Raw genomic sequence first — 25,601 nt, 5'->3', positions numbered from 1 at the left:
AGTACAGAGATATCCTGGATGAAAACCTCTTCCAGAGTGCTCTGGACCTCAGGCTTGGCTGAAGCTTCACCTTCCAACAAGAAAATGACCCAAAGCACACAGCTAAAATAACAAAGGAGTGGCTTCAGAACAACTCTGTGAGCATTTTCGACTGGTACAGCCAGAGTCCTGACCTAAAACCAATTGAGCATCTCTGGAGAGACCTGAAAATCGCTGTTCACCAATGTTCACCATCCAACCTGACGGAGCTGGAGGGGCTCTGCAAGGAAGAATGGCAGAGGATCCCCAAATCCAGGTGTGAAAAACTTGTTGCATCATTCCCAAGAAGACTCATGGCTGTACTAGCTCAAAAGGATGCTTCTACTCAATACTGAGCAAAAGGTCTGAATACTTATGACCATGTGATATTTCAGTTTTTCTTTTTCAATATATTTGCAAAAATGTCTACATTTATGGGGTTTTTTCAGTCAAGATGGGGTGCAGAGTGTACATTAATGAGAAAAAATGAACTTTTTTGAATTTACCAAATGGCTGCAATGAAACAGAGTGAAAAATGTAAAGGGGTCTGAATACTTTCCGTACCCACTGTACTGTAACAATGAACCTTTTCATATAGAAACAAATATAAGGCCCTTGAAGCACAATATTTGCTGAAGTTGAGGGTTCAAAAGTGATGAGGTGCGCGCCCACTCGCTCGTCCACTCACTTTTCTGACCTTCCATTCCCCCATCAGACCTCCATTTTGCCCATCTGCTGGCCCACTCACTCACTACTCTTCTTGTGCCCCCCTCTCTGCTTGAGCAGTGGGAAGTTGGAGGCCATCTCTGCCTGCTGCCTGCCTGCAAACTACTAAGTACTACTAAGTTCAACCCTACTGACTGCTGCCTGTCTGCCTGCAATAAGGTACCATTGCCTGTCTTAAAGTTGATATTCTGGTAACCCAATACTTATCCCCTATACACAACAAATGGGACAATTATTGGAGCCTTTTCACATGATGGATCTTCAAGCAGAAGTTTGGCGTGGACAGCAATGACAACATTCTGCTGAATATCCACAGTGGTCACTTCCTTCTTGCCTCCCATGCATCTCTATGGGAGACAGCTATGAGCATTGCAGAACAGTGGGTTTTAGCCACAGACGTGAGGAAAAAGGACCTGTGTGCAACAAAATTCTGCTTGAATATCTGCCTTTTGGGCTGACCCTTACAATGGAACATCTGCACGCATGCCCAATAAGCTACTTCACTCATTTCAGGAGACGTTGAGATTTATAGGGGCCCTATTCTGTCAATATCTCCAAACAGGCAAGAGAGCAGCAACCAAAAGGGTACAGATAACAAAACACAATAATCTGGAATCAGAAATACAGATTATATAAAAAAATAATTTCAATTAGTTTATGTGACTCATCTCCTTAAAGAAAAATAAATAAAAATGAAGACATTTTTAATAGGTTTGAGTAGAGTAGGGCTCTGCCAAAAGAGTCTACCTTGCCGTAATGACAGGATTAAAAAGTCTTTGGGCAAAACAAATTCTGATGGTTATGTATGTGATATGGTGTTTGATGGGAATTATTAATGTGTGATTGATGAGTATGTGGTGCAGAAGTGGAGTTTTTCCAAGAGTGGGCGGTGGGACTGTGGAAGGTTCAAGATATGGAGGCGAAGCTGGAGTGGAGCCTGGGTGGAGTCTCAAGGGGGTCCGAAAATGTTGTCAGTATGAGGTCCTGAAATTCTTGATGACAGCCCTGCCAACAAACAACAGCTGATTGAGTATTTTTTCTTAAAAATATAATGTAAGCTAATATAGCCATTTTGAAGTAAATATTAAATAACTGTGTATTATATGATTCAGAATATTTACTAAATGTATACACTGTCAATATGACTGAGGAAATCACACATATATACATTTTTAGACTACATTTATATAGGTTTGCTGCATTTTCTATACATGTCTGATTGTTTAGATGTTTTCAAGCACTTCACCATAAAAAAAAGTATGTATTTAAATCCATTTTTAAATTGTCAGGATTTCTTTTGAGGTTGGCTGGTGTTTGTCTTGGAAATTACATGAATTTTTCTGCATACATAGTAAAAAGCAGGATAGGCACATTTAGTTGTATAAATCTCTGTTGGATGCTACTTCAAAACACCTTTCAGGCATCGGAATATGATTTAAATGAGAAACTGTTATACATTTTTCTAATCCTTAGAAAAAATACTGAAAATGCATTACTTTGATCAATATTCTTACACCTAAAGGATACATGTACAAAGATTTCCCAGGTGTGTGTTACAATTAACTTTGTTTGTCACTTTTGGACTAAATTTTGAAATAAAGATACAGAACATGTCACATGAAAGCTTCACGTCAATGTCACTTAATTTGTAATGTTCATGTTGTTTCTTATGCTTGCAGATCAAAGTTTCAGTATCATCTGGAGGCGACTGCATACGCACTTATAAGCCTGATATTAAGAAAGGCAGATACAACACCATTACTTTAAATGTAAAAACAAGTACTCCTGATAATCTTCTCTTCTATCTTGGGAGCAACAAATTTGTAAGTAAACGTAATGTTCTTAAATATATTTTTATATGTATAAGGAATTCGGCAGGGAGGTTGTTCCAAACATTTTGAAGAAATAAACACAAATCTTCTATTGATGATGTCACTGCTGCATATTTTACAATTTCAAAAAAAGTAAGTATAAATCTTTTATCTTCTGCAACAAGTTTTCTTGGCCATCAACTGTATCTACAGTCCTCAACATTGGAATTTCTTGATGTAACTCAATACTAAGAAATGTAGTGTGTAGAGTGGAGCAGGCTGCCAGAAGAGGTGGTGAGTTCTCCTTCCATGGAAGTCTTCAAGCAAAGGCTGGACAGGCACCTGTCTGGGATGATTTAGTGAATCTTGCTTTGAGCAAGATTGAGCAAGATGACCCAGGAGGTCCCTTCCAACTCTACCATTCTATGATTCTATGACTCTATGAAATACATGCAGATACTTATCTATCCATCATGCCATACCAAATTTATTCTTCAGCAAGAAATTATTCCAAACATACAGCCAATGTCATTAAGTACTATATTCATCATAATAAAGAACAATGAGTCCTTAAAGTAATGTCATGGTAGCCACAAATGCTTGATCCCAAGATCATCAAATCTATCTGGGATTAAATGAAGATGTGCTTGAGTGGAGAAAAGAAGAGCACAAATAAGGTGATATCCCAATGGGAGAAAACAGAAATACATATGGTTACATTAACCTAAGGTTGTTATGTCAAGGCAGAACTCCTATGAAAGTGTTTAAACCAGCTGTTGCCACAGATTGGGGAAAAAATCATCCAGAAATTATTGCAGAAATGGATAAAACATAGGTAAAAAAGCTGTGCTGCTGAAATGAAGACTATTCAGGTGAAGTAACAGGAAGGATTTTCTTGTATATACATTTTGGCACTAGACTGGCACCTTTTTCAAGACAAAACCATACGTCATGGAATTACATGAAGATACGGCAGTATTTGCACAAGCCTACTTCCACTGAAGATCTGAGCTTATTTATCCAAGATGTTTGGAACAAATTACCTACCAAAGTCCTGTTGAAAACTGTGTGCAAGTGTATGTAAAAAAAAACAATTCATGCTTTATTGTTGTTTTGAAAGCAAAAGGTGATCACACCAAATTTTGATTTAACTTAAAATATAACAAAAACATAAAAGTTCAACTCATACCCTTTACCCCACTCAAAATAAAGAAACAAAATTAAAATAAAAAATTAAACTTATTTGAAATCACAAAGTTCATGAAAGTCTGATCTATCAATTTTAAATAAATTAACTTAATCAGTGAACAACATAACAAGAAAAAACATCCAAAGGCCAGGAATGTGTTGTTTTGGTCACTACTAGTGTTGAGCATTCCGATACCGCAAGTATCGGGTATCGGCCGATACTTGCTGTATCGGAATTCCGATACCGAGATCCGATATTTTTGTGGTATCGGGTATCGGTATCGAAACAACATTAATGTAAAAATGTGTAAAAGAAAGAATTAAAATAAAAAATATTGCTATACTCACCTCTCCGACGCAGCCTGCACCTTACCGAGGGAAGCGGCAGCGTTCTTTGTTAAAAATTTGCGCTTTTCTTTCCTTTACTGAAGTCCCGGCTTGTGATTGGTCGCGTGCCGACCATGTGGCCGGGACGCAACCAATCACAGCAAGCCGTGACGTAATTTCAGGTCCTTCAGGATTTTAAAATTACGTTCCGGCGTTGTGATTGGTTGCGTCGCAGTCACATGGGCAACGCAACCAATCACAGCAAGCCGTGACGTAATTTCAGGTCATTCAGTATTTTAAAATTACGTCCCGGCTTGTGATTGGTTGCGTCGCTGTCAACCAATCACAAGCCGGGAGGCTGGACACGCGCGCATTTTAAAATTTGCGCGAGTCCAGCCTCCCGTGACGTCCCGGCTTGTGATTGGTTGCGTCGCTGTCAACCAATCACAAGCCGGGAAGCCATTTTAAAATGCGCGCGTGTCCAGCCTCCCGGCTTGTGATTGGTTGACAGCGACGCAACCAATCACAAGCCGGGACGTCACGGGAGGCTGGACACGCGCCCATTTTAAAATGCGCGCGTGTCCAGCCTCCCGTGACGTCACGGCTTGTGATTGGTTGCGTCTCCCATGTGACTGCGACGCAACCAATCACAAAGCCGGGACGTAATTTTAAAATCCTTAAGGACCTGAAATTACGTCACGGCTTGCTGTGATTGGTTGCGTTGCCCATGTGACTGCGACGCAACCAATCACAACGCCGGAACGTAATTTTAAAATCCTGAAGGACCTGAAATTACGTCACGGCTTGCTGTGATTGGTTGCGTCCCGGCCACATGGTCGGCACACGACCAATCACAAGCCAGGACTTCAGTAAAGGAAAGAAAAGCGCGAATTTTTAACAAAGAACGCTGCCGCTTCCCTCGGTAAGGTGCAGGCTGCGTCGGAGAGGTGAGTGTAGCAATATTTTTTATTTTAATTCTTTCTTTTACACATTAATATGGTTCCCAGGGCCTGAAGGAGAGTTTCCTCTCCTTCAGACCCTGGGAACCATCAGGAATACCGTCCGATACATGAGTCCCATTGACTTGTATTGGTATCGGGTATCGGTATCGGATTGGATCCGATACTTTGCCGGTATCGGCCGATACTTTCCGATACCGATACTTTCAAGTATCGGACGGTATCGCTCAACACTAGTCACTACTCATACTTGAAATAGTGCAATAACAACAGATCACAATATTGTAAATAGCCAAAATATATATCAGTAGCTCACCATGCTGAAAAATAATTCCTCACCCTGCTCAATAAAATTTTTTTATTGTGTCTCTGAAAATGACTAAACAAACCAGCGGGATCCAAGGAGTAATGTTTCTCCTTGTGGAGAGTGACAAGCCAAGCCTGACATGCCGAGGTGAGGAGACTTTTAAGCCGCAATGCTCCTCTGGGAAATTTACAAATTGTCTCTTCAGAGAGGAAGAGGACTAGAGCTCTAGTGCCACCTATAGGAAGTAGCAATCCTAACAGTCAATATCGACTTTATAGGCTTTTATCCTAAGTCATGTGACAAGGCCTGTTAGAGAGTCGATATTGACTTTTAGGATTGCTACTTCCTATAGGTGGCACTAGAGTTCTAGTCCTCTTTCTCTCTAAATAGACAATTTACATAAACCACCACATTTTTTTTAAATTTGTCGTTTTTTTCTCTACTTAAATGAAAAATAAATCTATACAATTTTGGTACTACCATAATCAAACTAACCTGAAGAATCACACTTAAAAATAACTTTTACCATACAATGTACACAGAAAAATAAAAACTGAAAAATCATGGCGGAATTGCATTTTTGCCCCAATTCCATTATACTGATTTTTTTCAAATTTTTCAGTATATTGAATTGTAAAATGAATGACATAATTCAAAACTACAACTAAGCCATCAAACAGATATGTAGATGGAAAAATAAAAAAGTTATATCTCTTTGGAGGAAAGGAAAAAAACACAAAAAATGAAAATTGGCTATGCAGGGAAGGGATTATAGCATACAGAAATATAAAACATTACGGCCAGAAATTATGTTATAGAAATACTGTCTTTGTTGAGCGTAGTAACTTTTTATTTTCAATAGCATAATAGGAGATGAATTAGATGTGATTGGATGCTATATTCAACAAATAGTGGTTTTTTTAGACAGTTTCATAAATCTCCATTCATGTCCTAAAATATAATTTTGAGGGTTGGAATTGCAAGTATAACTCATTTCAGCCCTCAAATTTCAACACTGCAGTCCAGCAAACAAGATTCCTCATACTGTACTTATAAAACTTATAAAACTTTTCTTACATAAAGCGTCAGTGTTGACCAAAACAACCAATCAATTCAGTTATTTTTCTTTCAATGCTACTTAAAAAAAAAAATAAAAGCTGGATTTGATTTTCCATTATGGAAAATTCACTGGCTTTTGATTAAAGCATTTAAGGTTTTTTTTATTATTAATTTCCAAATCTTAATGTCTTAAATCTTAATCTTAAAGTCTAATAAACTTTAAGTACCAGAAAATAGATAACATTTAATTCAAGTTATAGTTTTTCTTTTTCCTTTTTTAACAAGTGTGTTACTTTCAAATAATATGAAATAATATTGCAATAGGGAATCCTGTGATCATATTGGCAATTTCGTACCTATAGTAGGGTGTATATGTATATGATGTATATTTTGACATTGTTTTCAATCATGCCTAAGTATATTTTTTTATAGTAATGTTGTTACTTTCTACTTTACATTTTCAGTTACAAAACAAATAGTGGAAATTATAAAGCAGTCTAAATATCTTTTTGAATGCAATTATAATATAGAGATTATTTGAAGTATGTGTCAGAATTCTTTATAAACATAGCTTAAGCTAAAAGTTTGTATTCTATGTCAAAAACATCAAAAAGTACTTACCCATAAAAATATGAGAATCATTGTTATCATAGCTCTTCAATTTTCTGATCTGTATGATTGAACTAATGTTTTGTGGTGTTGCTGTTTCTAGAGTGATTTCCTAGCAGTTGAAATGAGAAAAGGAAAGGTGAACTTCTTATGGGACGTAGGATCAGGAGTTGGGCGAGTTGAATATCCCGACCTGAACATCAATGATGAATCTTGGTATAGAATTGAAGCTTCACGGTACGTATTCCAAATAAAATAACAGTGCTTTCCAATTAATAATAGAACCAGTACTTTTTGATCTGAAAAACACATGGAAAAACAGTGTTTCTTCCACTTGGATGTAGTTATAAAGCCACCATAAAATCAGTGGTCGCTACTTGGCTGCAGCGGTTGCTTAACATTGTTTTTGTGTCAAGAGACTGGTGGGGACACTGGGCTCAGAATATAGAAGCTTTGCCGGTCTGGGAGGTAAGTGTGCATTGCTTTAGTTGATGCAGCACATTGGTCCAATTTAAAAAGGGGTTTTCCAGGTGTTGAAAACCCATTGAATGTTTTATGAAATACTTCCTAGATGCTGATTGATATTTTGATTGAAGCGGCCCCATCTAGGAGCTTATCTGCTTTGGAGGATTTCCATTGTCATCAGTGGTGAGCTGACAGCATTGATTGTTCTACTAAAATACAAGTGCTCCTACAGTTCTTGTTCAAACCGTTGAAAATATATTTAAGTCATGGTTTATGAAAAAAAGTAACTTTGGACAGTTAAAGTTAGAGATGAGCAGATCAGGTAAAATTCGAATTTGTTTGTTGGAGTGGATTTTCCCAAGAAATTCAATTTACAGAGAAGTTATTTTCTCCAAATGTAATGTTCCTTATTATACTCTAGGGTCTCTCTGCAGACCCTATAGCATAATAAACATATGTAAAATATAAAACAATACTTGTACTCACCTCTCTAGCTGCTCCCTGCCCATTTTTTGATCATCCATGGCTCCTTCTGCACTGCATTTCTAGCCAAATGTTCACTCTTGGTTGAGCTTTTCAGCCGTGAGTAGGCACCGAAGCATGTGCAGTAAACTCCAGGGCCTGCTTGCGGTCAGAAGCCCCAACCTGTACTGTACACCGGACTGGGAGATGAAACATGATGGAGGTGCAGAGGACCAAACAGCAGGCTAGTACCAGACAGCGGGCAGGGAGCAGCAGAGGTGGGCAGAAAGGTGAGCAGTGAGGTATATATATTTTTTGTTGTTTAATGTTTTTCTGGCTCTCTACTGTTCCACAATTTGCATGGAGCTGATTACAAAACAAATCTATATTCTCCAGAATGCTGATTTTTTTAAAATCTGAGTAGAATTTAATTCCATTTGAATAAATTTCCACATCTCTAGCCAAAGTATTTTTAGTCTTTGTTATGTCACAAACATCTTCAAAAAATATTTTCAACTGGGAATCTAATTTTTCCTTTTTATTGTAGTATATGATGACTATTTGTCTTGAACCTGCAGATGTTAGTTTTAGAGTTGCTATGCTTCTGTTATTCCTTTAAATTTACATTCAACTCTGGTAAATATTATGTGCAGTCTGGAAATATCTGTACTGTGAATATTTCTCTTCTCTTTAGCTTTCATTGGAGTTATAGTCATGGATGAAAATTGATTATCACTGCAATAAAGCTCACATACAAATCAAGATTTGCCATTAGGATGAATTTACAGAAAGCTAAGCTTTGTACTAAGATGTGTAATAGGTCTATTTCTTATGCATTTGCTCATCATTCAAACCACAAATGTAGTTTTTGTCTGTGACATCTATTTACTGGTGTCTTATCATGCTTGTTGTACATTGACATAATACCACATTAACTACAAAGGTTTATGTTGCTTTTTTGATAATTTCTACATGCCACAAATAGCAGAGAGCAACATTACACAATTTATGGATAATATAAATATTGAGAAGTAATATACATGTCTTCTGAAGGACCTATATTGCTCCTGCTAAAGTGACTGTATAGATTTACTGTATGTACCAAAGTGCAAATATGTATATGCTTCTGATAATCTGCACTAAAGCTATAGAAGCATCCAGGCATTATCTTGATCGCATGTTTGTGCATTACATAGTGTTGCCAATTATTAAAATCAAGATAAAAGCTGAGTTAGGCTGCATTTAGATAGGCCAAGCACTGGCAATAAATGTTCACCAATTTACTACACAGAATTGTTAATGGCCATTTAATAACCTGTTTAGTCAAGCCATCCTGAATTCTATGTGCACAGAATGATCATTAATTGTTGGGTGGTTATGGCCTGCTTAGACCGTAAACAATTGTTGGCCTATTTAAATGAACCCTAAGCCATGGTGTCATGTCATACTTATAATAGCTAAAAACAATTAAAAAAAATACTGAGCAAATAAATCATATTTCATTTATCATTGACTGGGTCATGATGTAATAAAAAGGCTTTTTCAATATATGCATTTTTTTCCATTTTTTGCAGGTCAGGAATCAATGGGACAATTTCAGTGCAGGCACTAGATGGTCCAAAAGCCAGTATTATGCCCAGTATATACAGCTCTACTTCACAACCTGGTTATACTATATTGGATGTTGACTCTCATGAACTATTGTTTGTCGGAGGCTTGACTGGACATGTAAAGGTTAGTTGGATATTGTGCATTAAATAGTTGTAGAACTTAACGGTAAACTATGTAGTGCTAGATGGTTGTATAAATCAAGGACATTGTACATAGTGACAGGCTAAGCAGGTGTAAAAATGTATATATTTATGCTTTCAAGGGTTATGAAAAGTGTATGGAAGAAAAAGCTCTAGACCCTTGTGGGCAAAATGGGAGGCAAGACTTATTGTGATCTTTACAATGTATGTCAAAACAAGGTCCTTTGTTCCTTTCTGGTATAGATTAATTCCTGTTATTTTAAAGTATATTACATTGATGTGGCATGTAACACAAGACTGATTTAGCACCATAAAAAACCTTGTTCTCCGGTAACTAGGACGCACCATATGATTGATGAGATAATGTGCTCAACAAAAAAAAAAGAGCAAATATAATGGTCTTCAACAAAAAGAAAAAAAAAGCAGGTACTCACCATCCTCTAAAATAGAGCCTTTATTTTCAACACGCTAAAAATTAGTTGCAGGGGGATGTGGTTATCCCTTTGAATGGCGGTCGTTTCACGTTATACTAACACTTCAAAGGGTGCTAAAACCACTTGTGGGCAAATTTATTTTGATCTTTACAAGGTACACCACCATAAGGTCCAATGTTCCTTCATGGTATATATTAATTCCTGCTCTTTTAAAAGTATATTACATTCATGTGGCAAACTACCATCAGTAGTCTGCAATTTTTATTTAAAGCATTATTAGACATGACCTAATTAAATATATTCCGGAGAACTGAACTATATAATAATTGACAACCAGCATGGGTTCATGAAAGACAGGTCATATCTAACCAACATGTGGGATTTCTATGAGGAGATTAGTGCGAATCTTGGTGTTGGCCATGCGGCTGACGTAATACACTACTCAAAAAAATAAAGGGAACACTTAAACAACAGAACATAACTCCAAGTAAATCAAACTTCTGTGAAATCACACTGCCCACTTAGGAAGCAACACTGTTTGACAAACAATTTCACATGCTGTTGTGCAAATGGAATAGACAACAGATGGAAGTTATTGGCAATTATCAAGACACACTTAATAAAGGAGTGATTCTACAGGTGGGGACCATAGACCACATCTCAGTACCAATGCTTTCTGGCTGATGTTTTGGTCACTTTTGAATATTGGTTGTGCTTTCACACTTGTGGTAGCATGAGGTGGACTCTACAACCCACACAAGTGGCTCAGGTATTGCAGCTCATCCAGGATGTCACATCAATGCGAGCTGTAGCAAGAAGGTTTGCTTTCTCTGTCAGTGTAGTGTCCAGAGGCTGGAGGCGCTACCAGGAGACAGGCCACTACACCAGGAGAGGTAGAGGGGGCCTTAGGAGGGCAATAACCCAGCAGCAGGATCGCTACAGAACACCAGGATTGGCAAATTCGACACCGGTGCCCTGTGCTCTTCACAGAAAGCAGGTTCACACTGAGCACATGTGACAAACATGACAGTCTGGAGATGCCGTGGAGAGCAATCTGCTGCATGCAACATCCTTCAGCATGACCGGTTTGGCAGTGGGTCAGTAATTGTGTGGGATGGCATTTCTTTGGAGGGCCTCACAGCCCTCCATGTGCTCAGCAGAAGTAGCCTGACTGCCATTAGGTACCGAGATGAGATCCTCAGACCCCTTGTGAGACCACATGCTGGTGCGGTTGGCCCTGGGTTCCTCCCAATGCAGGACAATGCCAGACTTCATGTGGCTGGAGTGTGTCAGCAGTTCTTGCAAGATGAAGGCATTGAAGCTATGGACTGGCCCACCCGTTCCCCAGACCTGTATCCAATTGAACACATCTGGGACATCATGTCTTGCACCATCCTCCAACGTCACATTGCACAACAGACTGTCCAGGAGTTGGCGGATGCTTTAGTCCAGGTCTGGGAGGAGATCCCTCAGGACACCATCCGCCTCCTCATCTGGAGCATGCCCAGGCATTGTAGGGAGGTCACACAGGCACATGGAGGCAACACACACACAACTGAACATCATTTCCTTGCCTTGAGGCATTTCCACTGAAGTTGGATCAGCCTGTAATTTCATTTTCCACTTTGATTTTGAACATCATTCCAAATCCAGACCTCCATGGGATATTCATTTTGATTTACATTGATAATTTTTATGTTTTATTGTTCTCAACACATTCCACTATGTAATGAATAAAGATTTGTAACTGAAATATTTCATTCAGTGAAATCTAGGATGTGGTATTTTAGTGTTCCCTTTATTTTTTTGAGCAGTGTATATCTGGACTTTGCAACAGCATTTGGTTATGTACCACAAAGGAGCCTGGTACTTAAGATCCAAAAGCATGGACTAGGTGACACTATATGAACATGGATAAAGAACTGGTTGAGGGACGGGGAAAAGAGTCAATGTAAATAGAACATTCTGTAAATGGGATAAAGTCAGCAGTGGGGACCACAGGGATCTGTGTTAGGACCAATTATTTTTAGAGACCCTCATTCTAACAATGTATCACTTAGTTTACTGTGTGCAGCCATTATGACACAATCAGAATTCTTAACTATAGCAAAGCTAAGAAAACTGCATCGGCCCACACCAGGTTTTCTATGTATATAATAGAAAAAGGAGTGATTTTTTTTAAAAAAAACTACAACATTCTGTTAACAAAATTGGACAAACAATGACAAAACATAAAAAGTGCAAATAAGGACACGCAATAGTGATACCCAGCAGTATTTAAGTTTGTAATCATCAACTGGGCAGCATGGTGGTTCAGTGGTTAGCATTGCAGCCTTGCAGTACTTTAGTCCTGGGTTCAAATCCCACCAAGGACAACATCTTAAAGGAGTTTGTATGTTCTCCCCGTGTTTGCGTGGGTTTCCTCCCACGTTCCAAAGACATACTGATAGGGAATTTAGATTGTGATCCCCAATGGGGACAGTGATGATAATGTCTGTAAAGCGCTGTGGGATATGACAGCGCTATATAAAATTAAAGATTATTATAAAAATAAAGATTAAAGATTATTATCAACTATTAAAGTAGGTCAGGCATATATTGTAACCAAAGTTACTGCATATATACGGCAATATAAAGATGGATCATCTTATCTAAATGAGTAGACGTTTGGGCAAATCACACAGACATTTTAACAACTCCGAATCTCGTTTTGCTTTTTCAGTACGCCATGCTTTCTCAAGTCTCTTTTTTAAATAAAAATAAGAGACTAAATACTTTCTCACAGCAAATAGCATTGTGGATTGTAAGTAACCTAGCGATAGCGAATGCTTCATTGATCATCATTGATTGTTTAACTTGACGGACATATGTTTTTATTTCAATCTATGGAAGCACATAAAAACTACTGCAGTTGCAGATTCTACAGGGTCTACAGTGTGCAGGGGGTTGGCACATAAGGAATTGATGCCACCTATATCAGTATATTGTGTAGGTCACTGCATTCATGGTAGATTTGTAATCTGACATTAGAAGCATGTGGTGTTGCAAGAGTGAATTGGAACTGAAATTGAGGAGCAGTCATTTCAAAGAAGGGATTTATCCTTTGGGTCTAAACTTATAGTTATAGCTATTGATTCGTGTCTGAATTACAGAAAACCTGTCATAAAAATGATTTACCTGCAAAAGTATTTAGTGGCAATCTGCAGGTAAATATCATTTTAAAAAAATCGTGCAGCAGCCAAACAAAGTTCGGCTAAAGTGAGAAAATCAAGTTATATTTTCCCAGCAGCTGCTGCCTTCCAGTCAAGTGGACGGTGATGGGGGCTGAGAGATCTAAACTCTCTGTACTTCCAATTAGTCTGCCACAGTTATACAAGATGGTAGTTATCTTTTTTTACCACTATGGCTGCAGGTAAACATGTTTTTTACAGGTTCTCTTTAAACAGAAGGTTGAGTCTGGTGTCTGGATATATTTTGGGGCCTGGGGTTTGACTTCTTTTAAAATTTGGAGCTTGGAATTAATTTTGGTGGCTGGTCTTGAATCTATATTTACTTTGGGGTTTAGGCTAGGGTCTGATTTAATTTAGGGGGTCTTGACTACATTAAGAACTTATTTTTGCTTTTAGACAAAGGGATAGAATAAATATGGAGTCGGGTGTTGAGTTTAATTAAAGGGAACCTTTCATCAGGTTTCCTGCTACTGAACTGCTGGCAGCACATTATGTACCTCTAAATTAGGATCCTAACAGTCCATTCTGCAGCCCAGAATACATCTAGAAGTGATTTTTACAAACCGCGCATGGGTGGGTACAAACCAACCTCAGAGCCTGGTATATGCTCACTAATCAGTCTCATCCATTCCTTTATTTATCAATGAAAGGCAGATTGGCCGGGCTAGCAAACTCACAGTAGGTTTACAGCAGATGCTGTGTTTTTCTCTTATGTGCTTGACAGTTTGGTATTATTGTTCTTACTTGCTCTATCCATTATTTGGGTAAGCCTAGAAGATTCCCAAGGGCTGTGTTGTTTTTTTTTAGGGGATTTGTTGGGTGAACCTGCTTTTGAACATATTTTAAGCTAAAGTGAATCTGGCAAATGCCTGGATGGAAAAAAAAGGCATTTAAAAATTTGCTATTGCGTTGACACCCTTCATGTGACGTCCCTTGTAAGCAATATTTGTATTCTAATCTTTGTAAACCATCATTAAACATAACATAATTTCATATCTTATAATTGTTATTGGCAGAAGCCTGATGCTGTTAAAACAACAACCTTTACTGGATGCATGGGAGAAACGTTTTTCGATGGCAAACCAATTGGACTGTGGAATTACAGAGAAAAAGAAGGTGACTGTAAAGGATGCAGTGTCAGGTAATATATGTTCTGGTATGTTGTTGTCTTCACAGTCTTGGTTATAATGGAGAAAGTGAGTCCGACTGCTGTGTGCATTGCAGTAACGGAAAAGAAAAAAATTGTATCCTATCTGAACGATAGCATTCTTACTGCCGAACAAATAAGGCACAGATTGTATAACAAATATTTGTGATATATATATAGACAGATATATATATCTATATATATATCTAGATACAAAAAATGGAAAACAGCAAAAGCTCACCAATGGGTGCCAAGCCTCCTGGGCAGGACGGTCCACTCATCCACCCAAATAATATGCCAAACGAAAAAAGGAAGGCAGCACTCCAATTCTTGGAAAAGTGAAAAAACTGTGAAGTTTATTTCAGACCCACATCTCTATATGACGTTTCGGCTCACACTGAGCCTTTCTCAAGCCTGAACCTTTCCTTTGGTATATATATATCTATATAGATCGATGTAGATATATATGTATATATATATACAGTGGGGCAAAAAAGTATTTAGTCAGTCAGCAATAGTGCAAGTTCCACCACTTAAAAAGATGAGAGGCGTCTGTAATTTATATCATAGGTAGACCTCAACTATGGGAGACAAACTGAGAAAAAAAAATCCAGAAAATCACATTGTCTGTTTTTTTATCATTTTATTTGCATATTATGGTGGAAAATAAGTATTTGGTCAGAAACAAACAATCAAGATTTCGGGCTCTCACAGACCTGTAACTTCTTCTTTAAGAGTCTCCTCTTTCCTCCACTCATTACCTGTAGTAATGGCACCTGTTTAAACTTGTTATCAGTATAAAAAGACACCTGTGCACACCCTCAAACAGTCTGACTCCAAACTCCACTATGGTGAAGACCAAAGAGCTGTCAAAGGACACCAGAAACAAAATTGTAGCCCTGCACCAGGCTGGGAAGACTGAATCTGCAATAGCCAACCAGCTTGGAGTGAAGAAATCAACAGTGGGAGCAATAATTAGAAAATGGAAGACATTCAAGACCACTGATAATCTCCCTCGATCTGGGGCTCCACGCAAAATCCCACCCCGTGGGGTCAGAATGATCACAAGAACGGTGAGCAAAAATCCCAGAACCACGCGGGGGGACCTAGTGAATGAACTGCAGAGAGCTGGGACCAATGTAACAAGGCCTACCATAAGTAACACACTACGCCACCATGGACTCAGATCCTGCAGTGCCAGACGTGTCCCACTGCTTAAGCCAGTACATGTCCGGGCCCGTCTGAAGTTTGCTAGAGAGCATTTGGATGATCCAGAGGAGTTTTGGGAGAATGTCCTATGGTCTGATGAAACCAAACTGGAACTGTTTGGTAGAAACACAACTTGTCGTGTTTGGAGGAAAAAGAATACTGAGTTGCATCCATCAAACACCATACCTACTGTAAAGCATGGTGGTGGAAACATCATGCTTTGGGGCTGTTTCTCTGCAAATGGGCCAGGACGACTGATCCGGGTACATGAAAGAATGAATGGGGCCATGTATCGTGAGATTTTGAGTGAAAACCTCCTTCCATCAGCAAGGGCATTGAAGATGAAATGTGGCTGGGTCTTTCAACATGACAATGATCCAAAGCACACCGCCAGGGCAACGAAGGAGTGGCTTCGTAAGAAGCATTTCAAGGTCCTGGAGTGGCCTAGCCAGTCTCCAGATCTCAACCCTATAGAAAACCTTTGGAGGGAGTTGAAAGTCCGTGTTGCCAAGCGAAAAGCCAAAAGCATCACTGCTCTAGAGGAGATCTGCATGGAGGAATGGGCCAACATACCAACAACAGTGTGTGGCAACCTTGTGAAGACTTACAGAAAACGTTTGACCTCTGTCATTGCCAACAAAGGATATATTACAAAGTATTGAGATGAAATTTTGTTTCTGACCAAATACTTATTTTCCACCATAATATGCAAATAAAATTATAAAAAAACAGACAATGTGATTTTCTGGATTTTTTTTCTCAGTTTGTCTCCCATAGTTGAGGTCTACCTATGATGTAAATTACAGACGCCTCTCATCTTTTTAAGTGGTGGAACTTGCACTATTGCTGACTGACTAAATACTTTTTTGCCCCACTGTATATATATATATATATATATATATATATATATATATATATATACAGTATATATCTATATATATATATATATATATATATATATATATATATATATATATATATATATATATATATATATATACACTGTATATATACACACAGCTCTGGCAAAAATTAAGAGACCACTGCAAAATGTTCAGGTTTGTCTGATTTTTCTCTTTATAGGTATATTTTTGAGTAAAATATAAATTTATTCTATAAACTTCTGACATGTCTCTGAATTTCCAAGCAATACATATTGTATTTTTTTTCTGACAAAGAAAAATGGTCAAAATTAAAAAAAAATCCTACTGCATTCAGACCTCAAATAATGCAAAAAAAAACAAGTTCATAATCATTTAGAAACAACAATACTAAGGTTTTAACTCAGGAAGAGTTCAGAAATCAATATTTTGTGGAATAACCATGATTTTTAATCAATGATTTTAATGATCAATTTTTAATGATTTTTTATGCGTATTGGTATTCTTTCCACCAGTCTTTCACACTGTTTCTGGTGCAAAAATGTAAGCAGTTCTTCTTTGTTCGATGGCTTGTGAGTATCCATCATCCTCTTAATTACATTCCAGAGGTTTTCAATGGGGTTCAGGTCCGGAGATTGTGCTGCCCATGACCGGGTTTTGATGTGGTGGTCTCTTAATTTTTGCCAGAGCTGTGTATGTATATATATATATATATATATATATATATATATATATATATACAATGTATATACTGTACATATTTTTATGCTGTATCACATGGAAATTTTCTCCTGTGCGTGAACACAGTGCAAAGTTTGAGTGTTTGAGTGCCATTTACTATACCTGTTTCATGTATTAAAAAAGAGGCATTATAATGCATATAAGAAGAATGTGCTGATGTTTCAAAAACAGCACCTTACCTGTCGACAGGTTGTGAATGGTATAGCAAATCATCCTTATTCAATTATTAACTTCAATAAGACACAGCATATGAACAGATATGGCACTGATACTGAAAGAAAACAATAGCATTTTTACTATTCATTAAACCATCTAATAATATAGAATGGTCCAAAAGTTTCATGGCCAAATTTATCTTACTTTTACATGTCATCATTAAATTGATTATCCTAAATTGGATTTTAGTTAACTAATATAATTATATGGTTAAAAATGTTTTCATATCACAATAACACTCAGCTGGGACTCCCTTGTGTTCTATGCCCTTTTATAGTCCCATAATCCCAGGTATGAATGTGGATACTGAGCTTGTAAATGTTAGATCTTCTTTACGATTTGCATTCCTTGTTTATAGCCCACAGATGGCTGATAGTGAAGGTACAGTCCAGTTTGATGGCGATGGATATGCACTGGTCAGCCGCCCTGTTCGTTGGAACCCCAACATCTCCACAATAATGTTCAAATTTAAAACATTTTCCTCAAATGCTTTGCTAATGTACCTCGCAACAAATGACTTGGTAAGACATATTTATGTTCTATTACATAGTAGCATTTTATACCATATGTCTTATAGGAGCTATACTGGAATAAGAGAAATTCAAAATATTAGTTTTCTATATTCTCTTGTGTGCCATTAATTTTGCATACATTTTTAAAAACTGAAGGAGGTAAATTTTTGGAACATTTTTTTTCCTATTGTCACTTACCAAATTAATGTTTTTAGTGTTTCTTCAGCTTTTAATGGATTGCTATAGATAAGGGGTTTGCAATAAATTTTTCCAAGTGCCCCATGAGAGACTGTTACTGTTTTGTAGGGTCCAAACGAACAAGACATACTTAATCCTGCTCATTATTATTATTGTTTTATATTAATTTGTATAACTTAATATTGAGAAGAACTAATCTGTTGACTGGCTGCTACTGCAAATACATGTTATAATTGGGCTTATTGTAACATATATTGTTACCTGTAACAGATAATCAAAATCATATACGGTAATTTACTGCTTTTATAAAGTTTATTAAAACAATAAATCATACTGCTCCTCTTATTCAGCCCTTGCACATTGATCAACAGCTTCCAATGCAATATGATGCCCCATACAATCCTCACACACAGTATGATGTCCCCACATAGCTCTCACAGAGTATGACATCCTCACATAGCCTCTCAAGCAGTATGATGTTTACCGATACAGTATAATGCTCCCACACCATTCAATTAAAAGTATGATGTCCTCACAACGCCCCACACACAATATTATGTCCCCATTAAGCTCTTTGCACATTATAATTTCCCAACACACAGTATGATGTCCGCTTAATGACCCCACAAATTATGATGTCCCCCAAAAATCCCTAAAGAAAGAACCTTGCACTCAACTTAAATGCTCTTGGTGGATTTTAATGTAGTACCAAAAAAACGTTTCGGTCCAACAACACCGGACCTTCATCAGTTACTACAAACAGTGAAGATAAACCATAATAATACATAAATATGAAACCAAAAAAAAGAAGAACAAAAGTATATACAAAATTTGTCAACAGTAAAAATATTGGGAGCTAATATAATACACAAAATGGTCATGGTACAGAGACGAGTGACATATCGCAGAGGAATACTTCCAGTATTAGGCACTGATGTGAATAATGAGTGGGGATAAAAGGAAACATACCGTACTATGAGAGTGATAGAGGAGACAGCCGTGTCTCTAGGCACACTGGACGCAGTGTCTTAATGTAGGAATGCAGAGCCAGGGGCTTAATCCCACTATGATGTAAGAACATCAAATCAGAATTTGCGGACAGTCCCCCCAGTGCCCGTGCGGTCTGGAGAGAAGGGACCGTACTAAAGGTATTACCTGGTGTAGGAAGAGGAGTAGTGTGCCGATATGCAGACGCGGAATCCTCCGCTCGTCTGCTGTGTGGGGAATAGAGCGCACTTTCATAGAGAAGGGGCGTGTCCAGACGTGCGCTCCAGCAAATGGGAGCGCGTGCACTGGAGGGCGGACATGACGTGGGTGGAACCAGTCTGTGCTCGTTGCTGGGTAACGGTGTGTGCCACTTCTAAAGTGGCCCGACAGACGGACATGACGTCTATCCCTTTGCAGTGTCCGGGTAGGACATATAGCGGCAAATGTGTTCCGCTGTGGATAGAGTGCCGTACGGTTGTATAACATAGGAAACAACTGGTGGGAAGGCGGGGCCTCTAACGAAGCTGAGTAGAATGCAACTGTGCGGAGGAAAAGAAATATAATAAGCGTTGAGGCCTAAAGGAAATCCGGTTAGGTGGGACATAGCTGGTGGTGAGCTATGTCCTGTGGAACGAATTTCAGAAGACGGGGTGGCGACAAGAGTGGTGCACAGAACTTCAGTAGAGATGGCTCTATAATAGAAAAAACATACATCAATAGGCGGAACAAGTACAATTGTACACCATAATCAAGGACAGCACTATATCTGATATTTATGGTTAAATCATACCATGTTGACCCAGATAAGCAATACTGTATAAAGAACACAATAGATAAAACACATAACAATGGGTGAGACCCCTGGTATATTAAGTAGCGGTAATGCTAGAGGCATGCCGGATAATGTGGAGGGGAGGACTGAGGATAAACCACATTATATAGTGTTTATACTGGAGGGGGAGCTGAGGGGGAAGAAAGACCTTTAGGTGTTCCAGAAAAGGCCTATCAACCTATTTTATTTTACAGAAAGGCTGCAATGTCATAGTCTCTATTCAGGCCTTTTGGGTGTAAGGTTTCGAGGCTATGGATCCAGAAAGCCTCACGACATTTGAGGCGGGCAATTCTGTTACCACCTCGTCTCAAAGGGGGTATGTGCTCTATCACCTGAAACCTGAGTTGTGAGATGGTATGACCCTTGGTGGAAAAATGAGAGGGGATAGGGAGTAACAAATTCTGACAGCGTATGGTAGATTCGTGCTTTGAAATGTGATCACGTATGGGCTGCGTAGTTTCCCCTACATATACCAAGCCACACGGGCATTTGATCAGGTATACCACCCACGATGTATCACAGGTGAAAAAATCTGGGATCTGGAACACTTTACCTGAGTGTGGATGGCTGAAGGTTGTGCCTTTAAGAACATTGTGGCATTGGGCACAATGGAGACAGGGAAAGGTGCCCATACGTGGATTTTGCAGAAATCTTTGCCGTGGTATGGATTTGTTAGTGCCAATGTCAGCTCTCACTAAAGTGTCCTTCAGGTTGGGGGCCCTCCTGAAGCAGGGAAGGAAGGGTTCTCTAAACTCCGGGACTTCCGGGTGAGCCCTGGCCAGGAGGTGCCAATGCCTACGTATGGACCTATGTAGGACATATGCAGAGGGGTGGAATGAGTGGATAAACGGGATACGTTTGGATGATCTATTTGGTCTAGGTGGAGAGGGTGCCACAGCGTTCTGGAGAATGGTGGTTGGGTAACCCCGTTGTGAAAATTTAGAGGCCATCTCTTGTAGTCTGAGGGGACGAAGATTAGAATCTGACACGATTTTGGAGACCCTATGAAACTGAGATCTGGGTATTGACCGTTTAGTAGCCGGAGGGTGGAAGCTAGAGAAGTGTAGCAGACTGTTACGGTCAGTACTTTTGGTGTACAAATCAGTTGAAATGGATCCATCTGGTTTAAGTATGACCATTGTGTCCAAAAAGTTGATTCTTTGTGGGTCATGTGCCATCGTAAATGTGAGGCCTGGCCAGGCACCATTCAGCCACTCAAAAAAGGATGCAAGGGCTTCCAACATGCCCCCCATATGCAGAAGATGTCATCTATGTAACGTCTCCATAGGAGAACGTTGGACAGGAAATATGGACTTTGGTAGATACAACTCTCCTCGAAGTCCGCCATGTAGCAGTTTGCATAGGGGGGCGCTACGTTGGAGCCCATCGCGGTGCCATGTATCTGGAGATAGAAGTCATCCTGGAACATAAAGTGATTGAAAGTGAGAATGGTGGTTAGGAGTTCAATACATAGATTAACCTGATCAACTTGTAGGCCGGAGTAAGTCAACAGCTTATGGACAGAGTTGATTCCCTCAACGTGTGGGATCGAAGTGTACAAATCCCTAACATCCAATGTGACCAGTACTGTATTAGGTGGAATCTTGTCAAGGCCTTTCAAGACATTGAGAAAAGCCCCTGTGTCTAAGATATACGATTTAGATGTCTGTATCAATGGAGTCAGGATTTTCTCCAGATACACTGCTAAGGGGGAAAGAATGGAATCCGTGGAGGCCACTATGGGCCTCCCTGGTGGTTTTTCCAGATTTTTGTGTATCTTCGGGATGGTATAGAAGACAAGGATAACTGGGTGGGGATTAGTGAGAAAATCACATGTTTTAGAATCCAAAATCCCCAAATATGTATATTTTTGGAGGATATCAGAGATTTTTTGGCGTATTGAGGCGGTGGGGTCCCTTGGTAACTTTTGATAGATGGTAGTGTCACCTAATTGGCGAGAGATCTCGTTAAGATAATCGGATCGATTCATGAATACCAGGGCACCCCCCTTGTCAGCCGGTTTTATTATTATGTTGTTATCCTCCTGTAGGCCCTTAAGAGCCTGACGTTCTGTGACGGAAAGATTAGGGGGGTAAAAATGTTTCCCTCTGTTGATGTCATCCCACAATGAATGAAACGAGTTTTGGACGAACCCGATAAAGGATTCCATTGCGTGTGAGCCATGTGGGGGCCTAAAGTGGCTTTTCTTATGTAAACCCAAACTGCTGGATGAGAGGATGTTAGGTGAAGGGGCCGTATGGGATAGACTGGGAGTGTTATTCGGTATGTTGGAGAAATATGTTTTCAATCTAAGTGTTCGGAAAAACCGTTGGAGGTCCATTTCTAAGTCAAAGGTATGACAGCGATAGGTAGGGCAGAAGGATAGTCCCTTCTGTAGAATATTATATTCTGTGTTATGATCCCAGTGGCTTAGGATCACAAATCTAACCAGCTAAGTCAGAGACAATAGGACGAGCTCTGGGGATGTGGTAACTGGACTGACCGCAAAGCTGATCCTAACCAAACACATTAAAGGTAGCCGTGGAACGTTTCCTGAAATCCTAGACGTCTCTTCACGGCCTGAGAAACTGACTACCCCTAGAGATAAAGTAAGACCTCACTTGCCTCAGAGAAATAACCCCAAAGAAATAGAACAGCCCCCCACAAATAATAACGGTGAGTTAAGAGGAAAAGACAAACGCAGAGATGAAACAGGTTAAGCAAATGAGGCCCGCTAACACTAGATAGCAAAAATAGCAGAAAATAGCAAGGGATCTGTGCGGTCAGTAAAAAACCCTATACAAAAATATCCATGCAGAGAATGCGAGAACCCCCACACCAACTAACGATGTGGGGGGAGCAACTCAGCACCCCAGAGCTACCAGCAAGCAGAGAAATCACATATTAGCAAGCTGGAAAAACTCATAATATTCTAGGAACATATTGAACACAGATGAGCAAGAATAAGCAAACAGAACTTAGCTTCTCTTGAAGAGACTGGTAACGGATGTAGACAGGAGCAAACAGAATAGCACTGAATACAACGACAGCAGGCATAGACCGAGATTCCAAGTGAGCTTAAATAGAAAACCAGCCCACAGACAAGGAGACAGCTGATGCCAGTCACAAACCTGCAGAAAGACAGCACTCACACAGCACCACTTGTGACCACAAGAGGGAGCCCAGAAATAGAGTTCACAACAATTCTGCCACCCCCAAGGTCCTGTCGGAAATGTTGATTACCAATGGAGTGGTACCTGAGATCTCGTGATCCTCATCTGGTCTAGGGAGTGTCCTGCGTCGGTGGCTGCGCCTCGTGGTCTTCTTCGTGGAGGACATTGTCGTTGTCCTAAAAAACGAGACGGGCCGACTGAGGCTGTATTCCGTTCTTGTTCTGAACCCGACGTAGACTAATCGAGAGAGGATCGTGGGGTTGGACGAGATGGATTTCGCCGGTTGAAGAAGGTATCCTGCCATCTGTAGACTTGGTTAGAATCGTAGTCCTCAGTGTCCCTGTTGAATTTGATGTTTCCGCTCTTCCGTATCTCGTCAATGTTTGTCGATGTTTTTGGAGATCTGTTCCTTTAAGGAGCTGAGTTCCTTGGGTGTGCCGGTCGTAGAAAGCTGCGCCTCTATGGTTTTAATCTGCTCGGAGCTTGTAGTGATGGCCTTCTGTAGGTGCTCAATGGTTAAAGTAATTATGTCAAAGGAACACTTATTTAGTATCTGTTCAAATTTGGTACAATAATTATTAGAGTCCCGAAAGAGTGTGGGACGAAGTGGTACTCGGAGTCCCCTGGGGATCCTTTGTGCCCGGAGATATTCCGTAAGTATGGCACAGTGAAGTTCAATATTAGTGAAATGGCGCAGTTCACGTTCCAAGTCACGTCCCCGTGTTTCCCTTTGTGGGGCTTTTAGAAAGTCACTGTTAAAGGTGGATCGTGCCAGAATACTAGAGGTCTCCTCTGCGTTATAGGAAAAAGTGGTCATGACCGACCAGTGTGCCACACGGAAGGGGATGCAGTGTATATAGTGAAACATGTGTGCACAACTGCTAATGGTGCAAAGGTAGGTTCCCACACCTTGTAGTACATAAAGAAAGAACCTTGCACTCAACTTAAATGCTCTTGGTGGATTTTAATGTAGTACCAAAAAAACGTTTCGGTCCAACAACACCGGACCTTCATCAGTTACTACAAACAGTGAAGATAAACCATAATAATACATAAATATGAAACCAAAAAAAAGAAGAACAAAAGTATATACAAAATTTGTCAACAGTAAAAATATTGGGAGCTAATATAATACACAAAATGGTCATGGTACAGAGACGAGTGACATATCGCAGAGGAATACTTCCAGTATTAGGCACTGATGTGAATAATGAGTGGGGATAAAAGGAAACATACCGTACTATAAGAGTGATAGAGGAGACAGCCGTGTCTCTAGGCACACTGGACGCAGTGTCTTAATGTAGGAATGCAGAGCCAGGGGCTTAATCCCACTATGATGTAAGAACATCAAATCAGAATTTGCTGACAGTCCCCCCAGTGCCCGTGCGGTCCGGAGAGAAGGGACCGTACTAAAGGTATTACCTGGTGTAGGAAGAGGAGTAGTGTGTCGATATGCAGACGCGGAATCCTCCGCTCGTCTGCTGTGTGGGGAATAGAGCGCACTTTCATAGAGAAGGGGCATGTCCAGACGTGCGCTCCAGCGAATGGGAGCGCGTGCACTGGAGGGCGGACATGACGTGGATGGAACAAGTCTGTGCTCGTTGCTGGGTAACGGTGTGTGCCGCTTCTAAAGTGGCCCGACAGGCGGACATGACGTCTATCCCTTTGCAGTGTCCGGGTAGGACATATAGCGGCAAATGTGTTCCGCTGTGGATAGAGTGCCATACGGTTGTATAACATAGGAAACAACTGGTGGGAAAAAAATCCCTCACACATTATTAGGTCATCCCACAAAGCCCCCTATGCATTATGATGTCCCCACAAATCATCCCTCAAAGTATGAGGTCACCACACAAGCAATATGATGTCCCCACCAAAATCCAACATATAGTATGATGTTTCTACAGTTTCCCATAAGTACTTTTAATTTAACAAAATAAAACTACTCCCCTAACCTCGTTCCACTGCTGCTCCATTCTTTGCTCTGTAATGATGCACAGGCTCAGTGGTGGAATAGAGAGCTGATGGCTCCCTGTTCCATTATTACCTTCACAGGTATCAGCCTTCCAAAGATGTTGATACTAGTGAAATTGAGATGCTGGACTTAAGATGGCCTCCTCATAAGGGATGCCACTGTTTCCAGCCCTTTGGCTGTCCCAGTACTCTGGTTGCACAACCAGCCAAAGGACCACATGTAGACCACCCACCTTGCCAAGGTTTGCCATAGGCTAACGTTTAACTCCTTTACCCCAAGGGTGGTTTGCGCGTTAATGACCGGGCCAATTTTTACAATTCTGACCACTGTCCCTTTATGAGTTTATAACTCTGGAACGCTTCAACGGATCTTGGCGATTCTGAT

The 25,601-nt window shown here is 39.8% G+C and overlaps 1 protein-coding gene across 3 annotated transcripts in view; it reads left to right on the top strand.

Annotated features, from left to right (window-relative positions):
- The window catches only part of LAMA2 (laminin subunit alpha 2), a 1,287,603-nt gene that overhangs the window by 1,107,383 nt on the left and 154,619 nt on the right, over window positions 1–25,601 (top strand). For all 3 annotated transcript variants that reach the window (XM_077289387.1, XM_077289386.1, XM_077289385.1), the window contains 5 exons: window positions 2,424–2,567; window positions 7,108–7,241; window positions 9,506–9,665; window positions 14,363–14,487; window positions 17,899–18,061. In XM_077289387.1, coding sequence (XP_077145502.1) covers window positions 2,424–2,567; window positions 7,108–7,241; window positions 9,506–9,665; window positions 14,363–14,487; window positions 17,899–18,061 — 726 coding nt within the window. The remainder of the gene's footprint in view (window positions 1–2,423; window positions 2,568–7,107; window positions 7,242–9,505; window positions 9,666–14,362; window positions 14,488–17,898; window positions 18,062–25,601) is intronic.

This window comes from Ranitomeya variabilis, chromosome 2 (genome assembly GCF_051348905.1).
Source record: "Ranitomeya variabilis isolate aRanVar5 chromosome 2, aRanVar5.hap1, whole genome shotgun sequence".
Classification (NCBI taxonomy): Eukaryota; Metazoa; Chordata; class Amphibia; order Anura; family Dendrobatidae; genus Ranitomeya; species Ranitomeya variabilis.
Note: the sequence above shows the minus strand (reverse complement) of the source record. Positions and strands in the feature narration are given on the sequence as shown.